The sequence below is a fragment of the Episyrphus balteatus genome, chromosome 4 (genome assembly GCF_945859705.1).
Source record: "Episyrphus balteatus chromosome 4, idEpiBalt1.1, whole genome shotgun sequence".
NCBI lineage: Eukaryota > Metazoa > Arthropoda > Insecta > Diptera > Syrphidae > Episyrphus > Episyrphus balteatus.
The window spans coordinates 20,115,091-20,133,874 of NC_079137.1; the positions used below are offsets into that span (position 1 = coordinate 20,115,091).

General features: G+C 32.3%; 2 protein-coding genes across 4 annotated transcripts in view; both read right to left on the reverse strand.

Moving 5' to 3' along the window:
* The window catches only part of LOC129920263 (GATOR complex protein WDR24), a 39,638-nt gene that overhangs the window by 8,092 nt on the left and 12,762 nt on the right, over window positions 1-18,784 (reverse strand). The window lies entirely within an intron of this gene.
* Window positions 4,108-17,882, reverse strand: LOC129920265 (uncharacterized). Of its 2 annotated transcripts, none has more exons than XR_008773216.1 (2): window positions 10,604-17,882; window positions 4,108-10,535 (listed from the first exon to the last, which is right to left on the reverse strand). XR_008773216.1 is itself a non-coding variant. In XM_056001557.1 (2 exons), the coding sequence occupies exon 2, from the start codon at window positions 16,969-16,971 to the stop codon at window positions 14,881-14,883; it is 2,091 nt and encodes a 696-aa protein (XP_055857532.1). In that variant the 5' UTR covers window positions 16,972-17,314; window positions 17,381-17,882; the 3' UTR covers window positions 4,108-14,880. The 2 variants fall into 2 exon arrangements, 1 of the variants encoding a protein (XP_055857532.1); XM_056001557.1 differs by having other exon boundaries at window positions 4,108-17,314; window positions 17,381-17,882.

Here is an 18,784-nt window from a genome sequence, read left to right on the forward strand (position 1 = left end):
CATCGGATACTCCCACCTTTCCGAGGGGCCCTTCATTCCTCGATCATTTTCTTATCTCGAACCACCTGATCAATAGTTTCGATCCAAACTTTTCTCTTGCAACACTCCCCACATTTTCGGATCACTGCCCACTTCTTTTAGAGATCCGTCTCAGAGAAGCAAACATCAGTCTACTGGAACAGCATTCCTCAAGATCATATAAAAACACTAACTGGCAGTCGTTTCGAAATCAACTGGATCAACGTCTTCATAATTTCTTCCCTCCCTCAGCTAATTGTATCACAAACGAAGCAATCGATGCACACATTCTCCATTTTAATGATTCTCTGTTGACAACGTTGTATGAAAATTCAGAAACCTCAACTGTTTCGTTTAAGAAATATAAAAATTTGCCCAAAGATATCGAAAATCTTTACAAAATTAAACACCAATGGCAAAGACGCCTGAAACATATTTTTCACAACTCATACAACAGAATAAACTCACCCTATAGAGAATTGTCCTCTCAAATCTCTCTTCTTAATAATATTATTAGAGATAAAGTAAATATCTGGCTTAACAACTCTCTCAGCAATAGACTTTCTAAAATCACTCCTGGGCCAATGGCATTTAAAGAAGCCTTCAGATTAGTGGGTAATAAAAAAAAATTCTTCTGCAATAAAGTGACTGTGAATGACCAATCTTTTTATAGCGAAACAAGTGTGATATCGGCTTTTGAAACCCATTTCAAGGAAATATTCCAGGAAAAAATACCATCTTTCAATCCATCTTCCTCTCAGGAGGCAATTGGGGCTGCTTATTCCATAGCACAAAATATTCCTGAACATATTTTCTTATTTGACTCGGTTAATAGTGCTCTCAACCCTATAGCTAATCACATCTTCACAGACCCTGATGCAGTCAAAGAATTGGTCAAACAACTTAAACCCAAAAAGTCCACCGGTCCAGATTTAATATCCAATTTTGCTTTAAAAAAAATTTCAGACCTGGGTGCTGAATTTCTTACGATCATTTACAACCACTGCATCAACAATGCACATTTCCCTAAAACCTGGAAAACAGCCAGATTGCTACCTATCCAGAAAAAGCAAAACGACTTCGAGATAAACAATTTCAGACCCATCTCCCTTTTATCAAACACAGGCAAAATCCTCGAGAAAATAATTTTGAACACCTTGTGCTCACCTACCGAAAACCCGATTGATCCCATCCCTGATTTTCAGTTTGGTTTCAGAAGGGGACACTCCACCCTCCACGCGCTTCTCAAATTCCAAAATGATGCAGTTCTCAATCTTAGAGAAAAAAAAATGCACTGTTGCCTGTTCATTAGATGTGGAAAAAGCATTTGACAGCGTCTGGAGGGTGGGGCTTCTTGCTAAGTTGTCCTCCCTCAGTATCCCTACACATACCCTGAACATCCTTCATAGCTTTCTGACTGACAGATCTTTCTTTATTCAAATTCAAGGCTCCAAGAGCAACTTGTGCGAGTGCAATAGCGGTGTTCCTCAAGGATCCATTTTGGGGCCACACCTCTACAATATCTTTATAAATGACTTCCCACATCAAATTGCAGGAAATAACCTGCTCTCAACAGGTCTATTGTATGCCGATGACACCATCGTCTACTCGAGCCACGAATCCCCAATTGTAGCCCTTCGGTTCTTGGAGAAACACCTTAACAAAATTAACCTTTTTTATAAGACATGGGGAATTAAATTAAATGTTCCAAAATCGGAACTCATTTGCATCCGTAATGCCAGTGGCAAAGGACCACCAGGGGTGGTGAGTGAAAGTAGAAATCTCACAGTTAGACTTGACGGTTGCAACATTCAGGTGAAAAATAAACTTAAATACCTAGGGGTTAACTTTAATAATTTGCTGAAATTCAACCCTCACGCCAAAATAACAATCGAAAAAGCTAGGAAAATTTCTAACATGTTTATGCCTTTTTTTAGACATAAAGATTTCAATTCTAAAACCAAGCTTCTCTTTTACAAAACCTTGGTCAGACCGGTCATGAATTATGCCTTTCCAATTTGGTTTTCGATCTCTCCCACCGTGGCACAGTCGATGGAAATTTTGGAAAGAAAAATCCTCAGACTGTGTGCTGGGAAAAATTTTGAGTCGCCTACCAAACGTTTCTCTAATAACTACATTTATAACATCACAAAGACCATTCCGCTGTTGAGCTATAACCTCTCTCTAATGAAAAAAGCAATTAATAATCTTGAACTAGTAGAAAACGACCTGATTAATCAAGTCGTCGAGTCTCAGTCAGGGTCCTCCTGGGATAGCACTAGTTACTTATCTCCACTCGGTATTCTTTCTCTAAACCTGGATTCTTCATTATCACCCACTCCCTCGTTTTATGCCAAGGCCACATTGGGCCAAAATCGTGGCTAATCACTTTTTCTCTCTATGTATTTTAAGACTACTTTTGATTTAACACATATCCTCTGTTCGCACTCAGTATACGAAAATTGCGCTGATTTCTTGAAGGTCATCCGCAAAATTAAATAAAAAAAAAAAAAAAAAAAAAAAAAAAAAAAAACTATCAAAATGAATTTTGTTTACTGTTTATGGTGGACAGTACTTACCTGATTTAGTCTAAGCGTATTGTTAAGTATATATCATACCTGGTATTATTCTAGTCACTTTTTGCCAGAATGAAAGACTGATTAAATGTTAAATTGCTGTGATAATACCTTGGTACAAACGTTTATTCTTTAAGAATTCATAATTTCTTATTATAAATAATAAAATCTAAAAGAACAGCAAAAACTAAAAAAAAAAAAAAAAAAAAAGTCGTATCCAAATGCTCAACTCATATGTTACATGTTAGTATATATAGTCATTATATGTATTCAAATCTGAATGTTATATGTGTTCGCATAATAAAAGATATAGAAAAAAAAAATAATAAAAGATACATCTCAAAAGAGAAAATGAAATATTACTTATAAAACGACTTTATGTAAAATGCCATCTCATTCTCACACTTTCAATATCAAATACAATGTAAATTTTTTCCAAATGAGAAGTAAAATATTATTGTTAGTGCGCTCTCGCTCTAACTCTTGCAAAACGACATCAAATATACATTTCTGGCATCTGTTTGTCTTCGTTATTTAGTTTTATTTTAGTAGTAGTCTATTGTATGTATGTATATATTTATTGTTAAATGACCCTCCGTCAATCCAAACGAATATTATACTCCCATGAGCAAGAGTAGTCAAACCATATATAAAAGACAGCCACGAGGCATTTCAAATAAATTGTCAAAGCAGGCAAAACATTATAGCCGCAGTAGTACTTAAGATATAGATAAGAACACACTTTGTAATAGAATTTTAAGTCTCAATAAAGAATTCAATTCAATTCAAATTCAAAAGAAAACAGAAAAAAAAGAAAAAAAAAATTTACAGCTATAGCTGGGATGGTGAAGACATAAACAAACAAAAGGAGGCGCGAATTGTGATAGAGTTTTGTGAATTTAGTTCGTGTTTTCCAAAATAAATATGTAAAATTAATTTTTTTTTTTTAATTAATAGGAAATAAAAACTTTAAATTTGAAAACAATCGCGAAATATAAAAGTTTTTGTGGTTAAATGATTTCGAACACACAGTGTTTGTTGTAAGTGTGTGTGACAATATGTTTTTTGTTTACATTTTCCCTGCCGAGATATGTATGTCAAATTAGAAAAGGAAAAGACAAAGATAGTTTTTGGAATTTCCCTTTATGAAAAAAACCCCGCCAGAAACAAAACAATAACAAACGTTTAATGGCGTTTTTAATTGGCAATGCGGAATTGTTCTTCGATTCAGATTTCAGAATCCCAATTGAACAGTTTTTTTTTATTCCGAAGAATCTGAAGTTTAACATGTGCCACATATGTATATGTGTAATCGCGCCAAACTTCATTTGTTTTTGTGCTGCAAACATTTTGTACTGCTAACATTTAAATCTATGAATGTGTGAGTGATTCTGCTTCTGATTCTGTTTTTAAAACCAGAAGAGAAATTCTGTTTTTTTTTTCAGAATCAGAACTGTCAGTTTTGATTTTTGGTTTTTTGTGAAATTTTTTGAATCCAAAATGGATGCCATGCTATGGTTTTTGTTTTTTTTTTTTTTTGTGAAAAAATTTGTTTGCATCCATCATGGATGTAATGGCCTTCCACTGCGGAGTTAATATTAAAAAAACAAAAGCGACTTTTCTGACAGACAGCTGCCAAAGTTTATGTACAGTGGTGTCAAATATTTGCATGGATTTCAAAAATCAATATAGATAAACAAAAAAACACACCTATGGTTTTTTTTTTCAAGATTTTTTGTAAGTACATATATGTATGAACATATTCCGTAGGAACATTTCATCTTCCATTTGCCAGGAAAAGTCTGGGAAGTGTACCTATGTATGTACATATATAGTATATACATAATGTACATAAGAAAAAGGCCGGAATATTTGAAGGCTCCAGGGGAAAAACAGCACAAGTCCATTCCAACTCATTTCGAGAAAAATGCATTTTTAAATTTTGTTCTCCATACAACTTAGTACTTAAAGCAAGGCTTAAATTTGTTTTATAAAAGTAAGGATGCCATCAGATAGTGGTCAGTAAATACTACAAGACCTCATCATTCGTTTATTTTTGACAAAAAGTGGACATGTGCCGTTTTTCCCCTGGACCCTTCATTTGCTCTTTGCGTGCTATAGGGGCGTAAGTGTTGCACCCCTATTACGATTGCAACTATCAATTCTTTGCCCCTGGGTAAAAAGAACTTACATAAATGATAGTTTACCAGATAATCCGATTGAAGTTGAAAATCGATGAATTTTTGAGTATTGATCCTCTTATTTTTATAAGAAAGAGTTACTCTAAATTTATGTTTTTGATACCAAATAAAAGAGCTTATTCTCTTTTCATCAAAACCCGAAAGTGCAATTTTGTGACTTAACCTCTTTGTAGCCGGAAGCAAAGAATTTATAGTTGTTAAAAAAAAATTCGATATCTTATTTGCTTTGAAAAAAATGTGAAAACGAAGAATGATGCTAACCGTGAAATGTAACTGAAAAGATCCATTAAAAAAATGACCAGTTTTCCCCCATTTCGATTTTAAAACATCAAATTTCAGTATTTATCAACTATCAATTGATAGTTGACAATCGTAATAGGGGTGTTAGGTCCGTTTAGGTACTTCCTAAGCTAAAATATGATAAGTGGCTATTAAAAATGAAAAACTATGAAATCACGTAGGTAGATACGAATTTTAAAATTTCCACTTTTGAATAGCGATATAAAATTTAATGGAGTGTGAATTAAATGGGTCTAAGATAATTTTTGGAAAAGCCCAATACAACAGCAAAGAAAAATCGTCAAAGGAAAAATTGTCGGATGTAAGAATCAGACAGAAACCTTACGTTCAACAGTTTTTTTATTGACGATTTAAGGTGGTGAATGCATGATTCAACATCGGTTCAAGTTCTTCAAATTGACCAAGTTTGAGATATTAGTTGCGGCAACCTGTTTGAAATAGAGTTAATTATAAAATGTATGTACAACTTAGGGAACCTAGAATTGCTAAATTTAATGTGCCATATTCATAGCTGTTTAACTTAAACTGGGGCTAATCCAATGTATTTTAAATGGGATAAACAGGAGTTTTTTAGTAATTCTCGACTTTTTAAAAAACACACTCTGCATTTACATTTGTACCTTCCTACCTATACTTTCTTTTTATTTAAGCATGCGAGAAGTCTCGCACGGGTAAGCTAGTAACTTATATGCAGATTATCTTAGTTCTATGGAAAGTAGTCTCAAGCAAGATCCTAAATATTTTTGGAAATTTGTTAATATGAAAAAGAAATCAGATGGCTATCTAGTTAATTTCAGTTATAAAAACAACATCTTAAAGAGTACTTCAGATATTTGCGATGCTGTTGCGACTAACTTCTGTCAATCTTTTATTGACATACCCGCCAATGTGGACCTAGATTACTTCCGTTATTTAGAAAATTGCCCACAAGTTACATTTAATAATATTCAAATTGATACTTGTAAAGTATCCCATTTTCTTTCATTACTACATGAAGATTATTCTGTCGGACCAGACGGTATTCCTGCAGCAGTTTTGAAAAATTGTAGGTCAGTTTTATCTCTTCCACTTAAACTTATTTTTGAATTATCTCTCAAATTAGGTAAATTTCCTAGCATTTGGAAACAAGCGTTTATTACTCCTGTTTTTAAAAAAGGAGATAAATCCAATATAGTCAATTACAGACCCATATCTAAGCTGTCTTGTATTCCAAAGCTTTTTGAGCAAGTTGTTTGCGATAGCTTGGCGTTCCACTGTAAAAGAATTATATGCATTCAACAGCATGGCTTTATGCAAAAACGATCGACGCACAGTGTGGCCAATGGTATCAAAAGCTGGCAAAAAAAGGGTATTTTCAAATTGTACCGAACTGCCAAATACAAATTTACTTTAATAAAGGGATTAATAAGCTACACAAAACCGGTTTTTATTCCACGGTTTAAGTCTAACGCGGTGAGTAACTACACTTTAAAATGTCGCCATTGACGAAATTATTCGTTATTTACCTATCTCTAGCTCCCGTCTGTGTTTCAAGTTTTAAGTGCTATTTCGTTAAATCAAAAGATAAAAATTTGAAATAAATATGGAATTACAAGCAAAAGGGAAGCTTTCGATTCTCATTCCTCTTTTGAATTATGAGTGTCTAGTTTGTTTGAAAAAATTATTCGAATTCGGTGTCTTTAAAATCATTCGTTTTTTGCGTGCGTCATACAAACTCGTTAAGAAAAAGTTCACAAAGGTGTGAAATGGCGCTTTGTTTTTGGTGTCCCTTTATTGTTGAGAGTGTCGTCTTTCGTGTCAATGAAAAAAGTGGTGCCCATGTTTGCCCCTTTTTGAGTAAACACTATGTGAAGTTATCTAAAAATAACGATTTTTTTGTATATATTTCTCAGATTCCGGAAGTACTGACAATACAGTTCAACAGAATTTTACTTTTCTGAAGGTGTTAGAAATTTTGAACTCGTATCCATTGTCAGAATTATTCTATTAGCCAAAACTGAAAGTGTGTACGGTTAGCATTGTGGCTAAAAATTTAAGGAAATAGTGTTGATCTACACAATGGAGACGCAGGCGCAGCTTGAGATATCTCATACATGAAAAAAGATCGGAAAATTTGAAACGGTTCTCTGAAGAAGATGACCGCGTCAAACTATGCTTAAAGAAATTACCACACTTTGTTACCATAACCTCATAAACATTCAAAATAACGTGTTTTTTTGCATTTTATAACGGTAATATTTCAAAAAACGGAAGCTAATAGAATATTTCTTTCGTGGATTCGAGTTCAGCATCCCCAAATCTTTCAGAAAAGTATGTTTTGGTTCTTCGGATAAAAAAAGTTGAATTTTGTTGACCAGTGTATTTTTTCATCAAGAAGATTTTGTTATGACTAAACCGTTGAGTCAGGTCTAAAATCTATTTTTAAGAATAATCTTATTTAAAAAAAAAAAACAGTAAAATCTAAGTATTGAAAAAATAAATAACAATTTTCTTTCTCAAACAACTTCAAAGTTAAAGGTAATAGATAGCTATGTACTTATAATGTGCGTTTTTGATAATTTTTCATAGAATCACAAAAGTTGTCTCAGTTTTGTGCTTTAATATAGTATTTTTACCCATAACAAACTTAGAAACGAAGAAAAATAATTTTTGCCAACTTTTCCTACCATCGGCCACACTGTGCGACGGTTACAAACTTGCTTACTTTTTTACATAAGTGCTCAAATACGTTAGAAAGTGGACAGGAACTTGACTGTATCTTTACGGACTATTCTAAGGCTTTTGACCAACTCTCCCATGATATAATCAAATTTAAATTAAAAACTCTAGGTTTCCCTTTAGGCTTCGTGAATTGGATTTCTTCTTATCTTGAAAATAGATCTTATCAAGTGAAGTTCAGAGACGCTCTCTCAAAATCGTTCATCTCAAAATCAGGTGTTCCGCAAGGAAGTCATTTAGGACCTCTTCTTTTTATTCTAGCTATAAATGATGCCCCATTATGTATTCACCATAGCGAAATTCTCATTTTTGCAGATGACATGAAAATTTATAAAAGTATCAAATCGGTTAATGATCGGAGGCTTCTGCAAGAGGACATTAATCATTTTTCTATATGGTGTAGTAAGAATAGCTTAGTTTTGAATCCAATAAAATGTCAGGCAATGATTTTTTCTAAAAAACGTGCTCCTAGTTTGTATGAATATAAAATATCCCAACACAAATTACAGCGTGTTCAGAGCTTTAAAGACCTAGGGGTTAATTTTAGTTATAATCTTGATTTTTCCGAACATATCAACGTCATCGTGAATAAGGCCTTCTCTATGCTAGGTTTTGTGAAGCGTTGGTCAAAAGAATTTCAAGATCCTTATGTGACTCTTTCCCTCTACAATTGTTTAGTACGCCCCCACCTTGAGTACGCATCGCAAGTCTGTACTCCTTTTTACGAGACCCATAATGTAAGACTGGAATCAGTACAACGTAATTTCATTCGTTTCGCCTTAAAAGGACTGCCATGGTCTGATCCTTATAATCTTCCTTCTTATGAACATCGGATTAATCTCCTTCAGATGCAAACTTTGGCTCAAAGGAGGGTTAACAATGACATAATCTTCATTCACCAGTTAATCACAGGCGTAATTGATGCACCAAATTTACTTAATTCTGTTGGTTTTAACTATCGAGGGGGTGCTTATAGCCTCCGATGCTTGGATTTAATGAATATTCCACCACACCGAACAAATTATGGCTTGCATGAACCTTTAACACGCATGTGTAAACTTCTAAGTTTAAATTCAAACCTTTTTGATTTAAACTTTAATACAAATAAATTAAAAACTGTTCTAAAAACCAGTGTACCACGCTCATAAATGTTTGTGTTTATTTTTATGTCTTTTTTGTTGCTGAAGTAATTATTTTGTTTGTATTTCTTTAAGGTTTGTTTTATCTAATATTGAAATTAATGTTTTTTTTCTTAGTGTATGTTTTTTGTAGTTATTATTTGCTTACTAACTACTAACACTGCACTAAGTGATGAGCCGGATAACACAGTTTTGTGTTGGCAAATGGTCGCAAGACGGGGCTTGCTATAAGCGCTCTTCGTCTATGAACTGATAGTGTAAAAAAAAAAAAAAAAAGACAATGTGCGATCAAAATATAATTTTTCTTGGCATAGTTCTTGTGAAAAAGTGAAATTAATGTGACTTTTCTTCTCGTGATTGTCTTCAGGAAATTTTTTTCTCTGTAAAACCACAGCATACGGCCAAATAATTAACCTTTTACTTCATCTTCACTCAGATCTTAATAATATCTATTTCCTATTGATTCGGATTAAATTAAATTTATATTACCGAAGCAAATAAACAAAATTAGTGATCAAAGAAATCTCTGGTTTTATTTTGCAGAAATTGTTTTGGTTTCAGCTTGACGTTCGTGTAAAAATTGTTGTCAAATGACACACATCTTCTTCTCCATTATCCATTATCGACGATAGTCATGATCTCGGATGGGGTCACAACTCTCCCACTCTACTGCTTCACACTACGGCTCCGCATGTGGGGTTCGCCGTGTGTGTCAAATGACACACATACAATCGCAAAAAGAATTCGGTCTGTTTTCATGTTCCTTTTTAACACCAAAAATTCGATTTTTTTGAGGCGATTCAAAAAATTGAAAGGAATTCGACATGAGAAATGTCAACTTACTTTGAAGTCCAAATTTTAACACTACGTCGCACACTGGTAAAAAGGGACTTTTTAGGTGGACATTACTCATAAACTGCATTAAAATTGTAAATTATCTTCTTCAAGTGCTGAGCATATGTTTATTAACTGTAGAGGATTATTTTCTGCAGATTTTAATAATATTAGCTAGTTTCTACATTTCACTTTTACTCGAAATAGAATTGAAACATGTGTTTGAAAATTATCTTATTGATTTTGTTTATTTTCGAAGTTATAACTAATAAAAAAAACTATTGCTACCAGTAAACTCATTTACTCTACTTCTGCTTTGATATCAGCTGAAATGGTTTCAAATAGTTTTCGATAAGAAATTAACAAAATTGATCGAAAAATCTATTTTAATCGGATTTTCTTTTTTTATTTAATTTTAATTGATTTCTGACACCTATTGCGCACACGATCCAACTCCAACTGGCTTTCGATTTTTATCATTAACCATAAAATTAATGTTCTTCATGAATATGCTTCAAATAAATGTACAAGACAATAAAATGATAATTTTTTAAGTTCTTAAAGACTATAGGTTTTCTAAGCATACCACTTGCTTGAATTTTGATACATTATTGAAAAGGTATATATGAAGGTACCAGGAGCCTATATTTCTTAAAATATTGAATCCTGAGCGGGCTTTAGGTCTTTATTGAATCTAGATTATAGATTATTTATCGACGTTTCGAACGTGTCTACGTTCTTCTTCAGGACTATAATATTTGGATAAAAAAAATTTTTTAAAAAAATCTAATAAATAGAAAAAATCTAATATACTTACAATATACAAAATCTGTTTAAATTTTAAGAGGTTTCTTAAAATTTATTTTGTTGGTTTTAGATGCTTTTTTATTTTTCAATATTTCAAAATTCAAAAATTCAAAGTGTTGAAAAAGACGTTTTAAACTTTCGAAATTTCAAAACATAAGAAATTTTATTTTATTATTTGATAAGAAATTCAAAATTTCTTATCAAATTTGCCTACAGAATAAAGGTGATCAAAAATGTTTAACCCAAAATGTTTCTTGTAACAAATTGACTATAAATATTGCTAAGCCCTTCACAATCTGATCTTCTATTAACAGTATTGTTGGTATCTAAAATATGTAGCATTTCTAGTAACATTCTCTTATTATAGTGGGTTTCAGTATGTAAAATATCTACATTGTTCAAGTCTGGTCTTTGTCCTTCATTTATACAATGCAAAGCTAAAGCTGTTTTCTGTGAATATCCATTATTTATATCCGATCTATGACCAGCTATTCGGTTCTTTAGCTTTTGCATTGAAGTTCCTACATAAACTGAACAACAACTGTTTGTTCCATCTCCTAAACATTTTATTTTATATACAATATTTGATTTGTCAGTTTTTACCAAATGTGCGGAAGAATGAAGAGACTTCCATAAAAGAAATGCTACACCTCATTCTTTAAAGAATTGATAAACAGGATTTGAATATCAAACAGTTAAGCGAAAAAGTCGCTCTTAAAAAACAATGATGGACAGAACACTTAAAATCGCTACATGGAATGCAAACGGTCTTTTACAACACTTATCCGAATTAAAAATCTTTTTAGATCGAGAACATATAGATATTTGCCTGGTGTCCGAAACTCACTTCTCCAATGGGCAAAGTCTAGATAATGTAATAGAACACTATTCATGTTACCACGCTCCACATCCAGCTGACAAGGCAAGAGGTGGATCGGCGATTCTTATAAAAGAAAGCTTAAAACATTATGAAGAAACCAAGCTTACTAATGAAAATATGCAAGTAACAACTATTAGTATTGGTATGAAAAAGAAAGAGTTTAAGATAGCAGCTATATACTGCCCACCAAGGCGCTCCCCGACAGAAGATGACTATACAGATCTATTAAATCTTCTTGGGCATAACTTTCTTGTTGGTGGAGACTTCAATGCGAAACACACCCATTGGGGTTCAAGACTTATATCAACTAAAGGCAAAAGACTTTTCCAAGCAGGCCGTAAATACAATTGCGAATTCTGTTCCTCCAGGTCGCCTACTTACTGGCCTTCCGATACTAACAAAATACCAGATCTTATTGACTTTTTCGTAGCTAAAGGAATCAAACGAAATCACATTAGTGTCGAAGGTAATTATGACTTGTCATCAGATCATACTCCAGTGATTCTAACACTAAGTGAATCGGAAGTAATAGAAAAAAGTAATCCAAAGCTTGTAAATAAGAAAACAAACTGGAGTGATTTTAGAGAAAGGCTTTTAAGTTTTATAAATTTAAGATCTCCCATGGATACAATCGAGCAAATTGACCATGAAGTGGAACAATTTATTGCTGATGTGCAACAGGCCGCTGAAGAAAGTACTCCAACATTTTCTAATAGAAGACAAAATGAAATAAAATATCCTTTAGAGATAAGAGAGTTGATAATAGAGAAAAGAAGAGCTCGAAGAAAATGGCAAAATACTAGATTTCCAGATGATAAAACAACGTTTAACCGTATAAGCAACAATCTTAAAAAACAAATTTATAAATTCAAAAATGATTCACTCAGTACATTCCTAAAGAATTTAACGACTGATGCTTCAACCGATTTTTCGCTATGGAAAGCAGCCAAGCTCCTGAAAAGACCGCAGTTACTAAACTCTCCCTTGAAATCTCAAGATGGGAAATGGATCGGTAACCCAAAAGAAAAAGCTAACCTTTTCGCGGAGCATCTTGCGAATGTTTTTAAGCCATACCCAACAAACGCGGCTGAAAATAGCTTGCAGTTAGTTGATAAGATAGATGAAAGTGAAATACCAATTGTTAGATTAAAAGAAATAAAAAGTATGTGTTTACATCAACTATCAAATAAAAAATCACCAGGTTACGATCTAATTACTGCTCAGGTTATGAAAGAAATGCCTTTGAAAGCCTTCATAAAACTCCAATATATAATAAATGCATGCCTTAAGCAACGGTATGTCCCACACCATTGGAAAATTGCTGAAGTGATTGTCATACCCAAGCAAGGTAAGCCACCTACAGAAGTGACGTCTTACAGACCAATATCGCTTATACCAATTATGGCAAAAGTTTTTGAAAAACTGCTTCTGAAGAGACTTAGCAAAATTATAGAAGAAAGAAGGTTAATCCCAAATCATCAGTTTGGCTTTAGAAATAAACATTCCACGATAGACCAAGTTCATAGAATAACGGATGTAATATCGTTTTGCCTTAAAAGGCTTACCATGGACGGACCCTTTTAACCTTCCTTCCTATGAGCATCGAATCAACCTACTGCAGATCCAAACCTTGTCTCAAAGGAGAGTAAATAACGACCTTGTATTTATTCATCAACTTATAACGGGTGTAATTGATGGCCCGGATCTGCTTAATTCTATTAATTTTAACTACCGGAGAGGTGCCTATAACTTTCGTAGCTTAGATTTAATAAAATTACCCCAACACCGTACTAATTATGGTATGCATGTGCCCTTAACTCGCATGTGTAAGCTTGTAAATTTGAATACTAATCTGTTTGATTTTAATATTAATAAAACTAGTCTGAAAAAAATACTAAAAACCAGTGTACCACGCTCATAAACTTTTTTTTTGTATTTATGTTCAATGTTTACTGATTCTTTTCTCATTTAATGTCTTTATACCTAATTGTATGTACATATGTATATTGAATTATTTTTTTATCAATACTCTTGACTATTAAAACATTTTTGTTTTAAAATTTTGACACTTTCTGAAAATTAAACATGAAATATTAAATTTATTTTTTTGTTCATTTTAAATTTTTTTTATTTTGCACAGATATAATAAATGCTTGTACTAAGCAGTCCCAATCTTTGACCTTCCTTTGATATTCGTATCACCATTCTCTTTACTTATTTAGTTCTTTTTAATTTGTTTTTACCTTCAAAAAACACTAAAAAGTGCCGATACGATAATCATCCGCAAATGACTTCGTACTCGGTGAAAATGGACCCCAGCGCGTGCGGTATCTGGGGGGGGGAAAGAGGCGTGGGAATTTTAAAAATTTTAAAAAAAATAGAAAAAGCATTAGAAGAAAAACAAGTCTGTTCAGCTATTTTCTTAGATGTTGCTCAAGCCTTTGACAAGGTTTGGCATGAGGGACTTGAGTACAAACTGCAAAGGGATCTTCCCAGACAGTACTATGAAATATTAAAATCGTACATCTCAGACCGATTGTTTAGAGTAAGGTACGATCAAGAATATTCGGAATTGAAGAAAATAGAAGCCGGTGTACCACAAGGAAGTGTCCTAGGTCCTACCCTGTATTTACTATACACAAGGGATATCCCAGTTGGGAATCACACCATAATGGCTACTTTTGCAGATGATACCGCAATTTTGGTACCCGACAAACGTGTCTCTAGGGGAGCAGTAAAGCTGTAATATGCCGTCGACACAGTCAGAGATTGGACCGAAAAATTGCGTATCAAACTCAATGAAACAAAATCTTCACATATAAACTTTACAAATAAAAAGATAAACAATATTCCAATATTCATTAATAATCAAGCTGTACCTTACGCCAATACGGCCAAATACCTTGGAATGACTTTGGATGCAAAGCTAAAGTGGAAAGAGCACATCAAAAAGAAAAGAGAAGAACTAAACTTGAAATATAGAAAAATGTACTGGTTACTTGGTAACAACTCTGATTTATCAACCCAAAACAAAATAATGCTGTATAATCAAGTACTAAAGCCTGTTTGGACCTATGGTATCCAATTATGGGGCTGTACAAAGAAAACAAATACCGAAATCATCCAAAAATTCCAAAACAAAGTCCTTCGTGGAATAGTTAATGCACCTTGGTACATAAGAAATAGCGATCTACATCGTGACTTACAAATAGAAACGGTTACAGAAGTTGTTAAAAAATACGCTGTATCGCATAATCAGAGACTGCAAAGTCATACCAATTCTGAAATGGTGTCCGTCTTGAATACAAGAAACCATGTTCGAAGATTAAGAAGAACCAAGCCTCATGAGCTTATGGTCTAAAAAAACATGGGAAAGTTTAAACTTCCCCCAAAGTGATTTTACAAAGTTAAGAAAGAAAAATCTGATGTCGATCTCTCAAGATTGGTAATGATAAAGAGGTGGTTTTAGTGGTTAAGAGTCCCACACTACTTGGTGTCGAATACTGCCAAGTGTCTTTTGAAGATTTCCTCCCGTCAAAAAAAAAAAAAAAAAAAGTTTTTACCATTTTTCCTTTAAAGTTTGAAAATAATGAAGTTCTTAAAATATTTACTGGTTTAAAAGCTTTTCTTACTTTTTCCTTATTCCTTATAGGAGCATTTAAAATTCTATCTGAAAGATTTGGAATATATAGAACACTTTTATAGGAAAATTGTGGTACATTAGTTACTAAATTGGTCTGAACCGATGGATTAAAGTATTGATTCAATAATGTTCGTATTATATTGATAGGGAAAGAATTTGAAAGTAGTGTGTTCATAATTATTTCTATGTTTTTTTGACGAAAGATAATATTACTGACATCCAATACTCTATTAACAAAATTTTTGGCCGTATTGATAATAACATGTTTAGGCTGCTTCGAATTAAAATTTATAAGACGACCTGAAGATGTTGGTTTTTTATACCAATCAAATATTAATCTATTATTTTTTCTTACAACTAGTATATCAAGATATGGAAGTTCTCCATTATTTTCGAGCTCTACTGTAAACTGAATTTTCGGATGAAAAGAATTTAAAGCAGTTAGAGTTGAATCAACTTGGCTAGATTTAAGAATTACAAAAATGTCATCTACATACTTTGTAATAATTTTTGGTTTGTTTAGAATTTTATCAAAAACATCGTCCAATAAAGCTTCCATTACAATATCTGCTAATATTGGGGAAGCAGGACTACCCATTGGAACTCCTTGTTTTTGTTGATAAAATATCTTATCATATTCCAAATAATTGTTATCTATAACACAAAATCTTAAGATTTCTAAAAATTTTAATTTTGGAATTCTAGTATGATCTTTAATTTTATCCCAACTTTTTTCAACCAATTCTAGCACCAATGGAATCGGAATGTTAGTAAACAATGAGACAACATCAAAGGAAACAAGAATATTATCATGTTCCAAAATTATTGGTGAAACAGTTGAAATAAACGATGAAGCGTTCTTAACATTATATTTAGAGTTAGCAGTTATATTATTTAAAATTTTAACAATGTGTTTTGATAACTCATAACATGGAACATTAAGAGACGAACAAATTGGCCTTAATGGAACATTTTGTTTATGTATTTTTGGTAGTCCATAAATCTTAGGACTACTGGCAGTATACGTCGTCATACATTTCTTTTCGAATTCATTGATATAATTATTTCTGAACAAATATTTAACATGGTTATTATTAATATTTTGTACTCTATTTGTTGGGTCATTCCTTAAAATTTTATAGGTATCCCTGTCAGCCATAATATCTTTCATTTTATCAACATAATTTGTTTTTAACATAGCTACTGTAACATTTCCTTTATCAGCTGGGACAATTAAAATTTCTGGATGTCGTTTTAAGAACTTTTTTGTATCATTATAAATTTTATTCAGATATTTATCTAAATATGGAATTGATACAAATCTCATGTAATTTTGTAAAATTTGCGTGAAGCATGACCGTGCAGGTTCTTGTTCATTTAATTCTTTACTTCTTATCAATTCTTCTCCATCGGCAATCATTTTGAATATTGGTAAATTTTCTTTAGTAACAGGTAAAGCAAATTTTGGACCTAATGACAAAAGCCATTTTGTGTCTTCAGGAAAATCTACCTGGGTTTTGTTAACAAACCAATTTTCTTTAAAATTTATCCTCATTTCTTGTCTAGCTTTACATTTTAATAATTCAAGTTTTCTTTTCTGAGAAAGTTTAGAACTATCGTTAATTTTATTTCTAGTCTGTTCTTGACTACTGAAGAAATAACTATATTCATTCTCTAATAATCTGTTTTTAATTTTACCTTCTAAAACCGTTAATGATCGATTTTGTTTTTTAATTTGCGATTGTTTCAATGAAATTGCAATATTGAGTAATTTTGAATGATATTTTCTCGAGGTTGAAGAAAGTTTTTTATTCAAACCTCGATTAAATTCTCCACTCTCAAAATCGAAAATCATCGAAACATTTTTTGTTGAATTCTGAATAAAATCTGGTATCAAACCAAACTCTCTACACTTAAGGAGGAAAACTAAAGTATTCTTATTTTTGATATTACTTACCCCTATTCTGCGTTAACTTTTTAAACTTGTACATACTTCAAATCCATATGCGTTCCTTACATGTTCATAAAAACTCATTTTTGAATTTAAAATACGGCGTGCCCTCCGTAATAACAATAATTTCTATCTTCGTGACCTTTTTCTTATAATATTGAATCCTAAGCGGGCTTTAGGTCTTTATTGAATCTAGATTATAGATTATTTATCGACGTTTCGAACGTGTCTACGTTCTTCTTCAGGACTATAATAGTTGGATAAAAAATTTTTTAAAAAAATCTAATAAATAGAAAAAATCTAATATACTTACAATATACAAAATCTGTTTAAATTTTAAGAGGTTTCTTAAAATTTATTTTGTTGGTTTTGGATGCTTTTTTATTTTTCAATATTTCAAAATTCAAAAATTCAAAGTCTTGAAAAAGACGTTTTAAACTTTCGAAATTTCAAAACATAAGAAATTTTATTTTATTATTTGATAAGAAATTCAAAATTTCTTATCAAATTTGCCTACAGAATAAAGGTGATCAAAAATGTTTAACCCAAAATGTTTCTTGTAACAAATTGACTATAAATATTGCTAAGCCCTTCACAATCTTAAAGCCCGCTTAGGATTCAATATTATAAGAAAAAGGTCACGAAGATAGAAATTATTTATATTTCTTAAATAGATAAAAAAATATTAAATTGGTTAAAAATTGACGAATCTGTAGTTTTATTTTCAATGTCGAAGTAAAGTTGTTGGAAGAAACAACTTAAAACACTTTACTTTTCATTACTTGTATATTTCAACTTTACAATCAATCTAATATTCATTGCTTTTCAATTTTTCATTTTATTATTTTTTTCCATAATCATTTTAAAATAAATCTTTGTTCGAGTTGTGTAACCGTTCCTGTTTTAATTAACTAAAGGTTTAATTCTGCTTTTATTGAAGAATCTTATCAGGTTATGGGCCCAGAACCCAAAGTTTAAAAATTACAACAGAACGCAGAATAATAAAATCGACCAACCATGAGCGAAGAAGCAGAAAAATACAAAATTCCTCTTTTCGATGGAAATGGTTTCGATAACTGGAAATTTCGTATCGAAACATTGTTGGATGAATTGGATCTGCTAGAATACATTGAAGAACCATACCAAAACAAAGTTAAGTTCGAGGACAGTGATACAGAACAAATACTCATACAAAAGAATAGAGAACTGGTCCAATATAAGAAGAAAGACAGAAAATGCAAATCTCAAATAATTCAAAAAATTGCAGACAGCCATTTAGAATATGCAAAGGATAAGGAAACTGCTTACGAAGTATGCAAAACCCTTTGCGATACATTTCAGCGCAAAGGAATTGCTAGCGGACTGCTGATTCGTAAATCGCTCTTGAGTATGAAGTTTGATACGAAAAATGAAACTCTTGCTAATCACTTTTTGAATTTTGACAAGCTAATTCGTGATCTGAGGTCCACGGGAGCAAAGCTCGAAGAATTAGACATTGTATCTCACTTGTTGCTCACTATGCCCTCAGAATATAACAACGTCGTTACTGCAATTGAAACTCTCTCTGCTGAAAATCTTACTATTTCTTTCGTTAAAAACAGACTGCAAGATGAAGAGTCAAAACAAATAGATGAAAAGAAATTGAGCGGGGAAGAATCAGTTCCTTCTACAGCGTTTGTCTCGCAACCACGAAAGCCAATGAACGAAACACAGGGCC

Excerpts from the sequence above, each read along its gene's own strand:
- LOC129920265 (XM_056001557.1), bottom strand. The coding sequence starts at position 16,971 with ATGATTTTCGATTTTGAGAGTGGAGAATTTAATCGAGGTTTGAATAAA.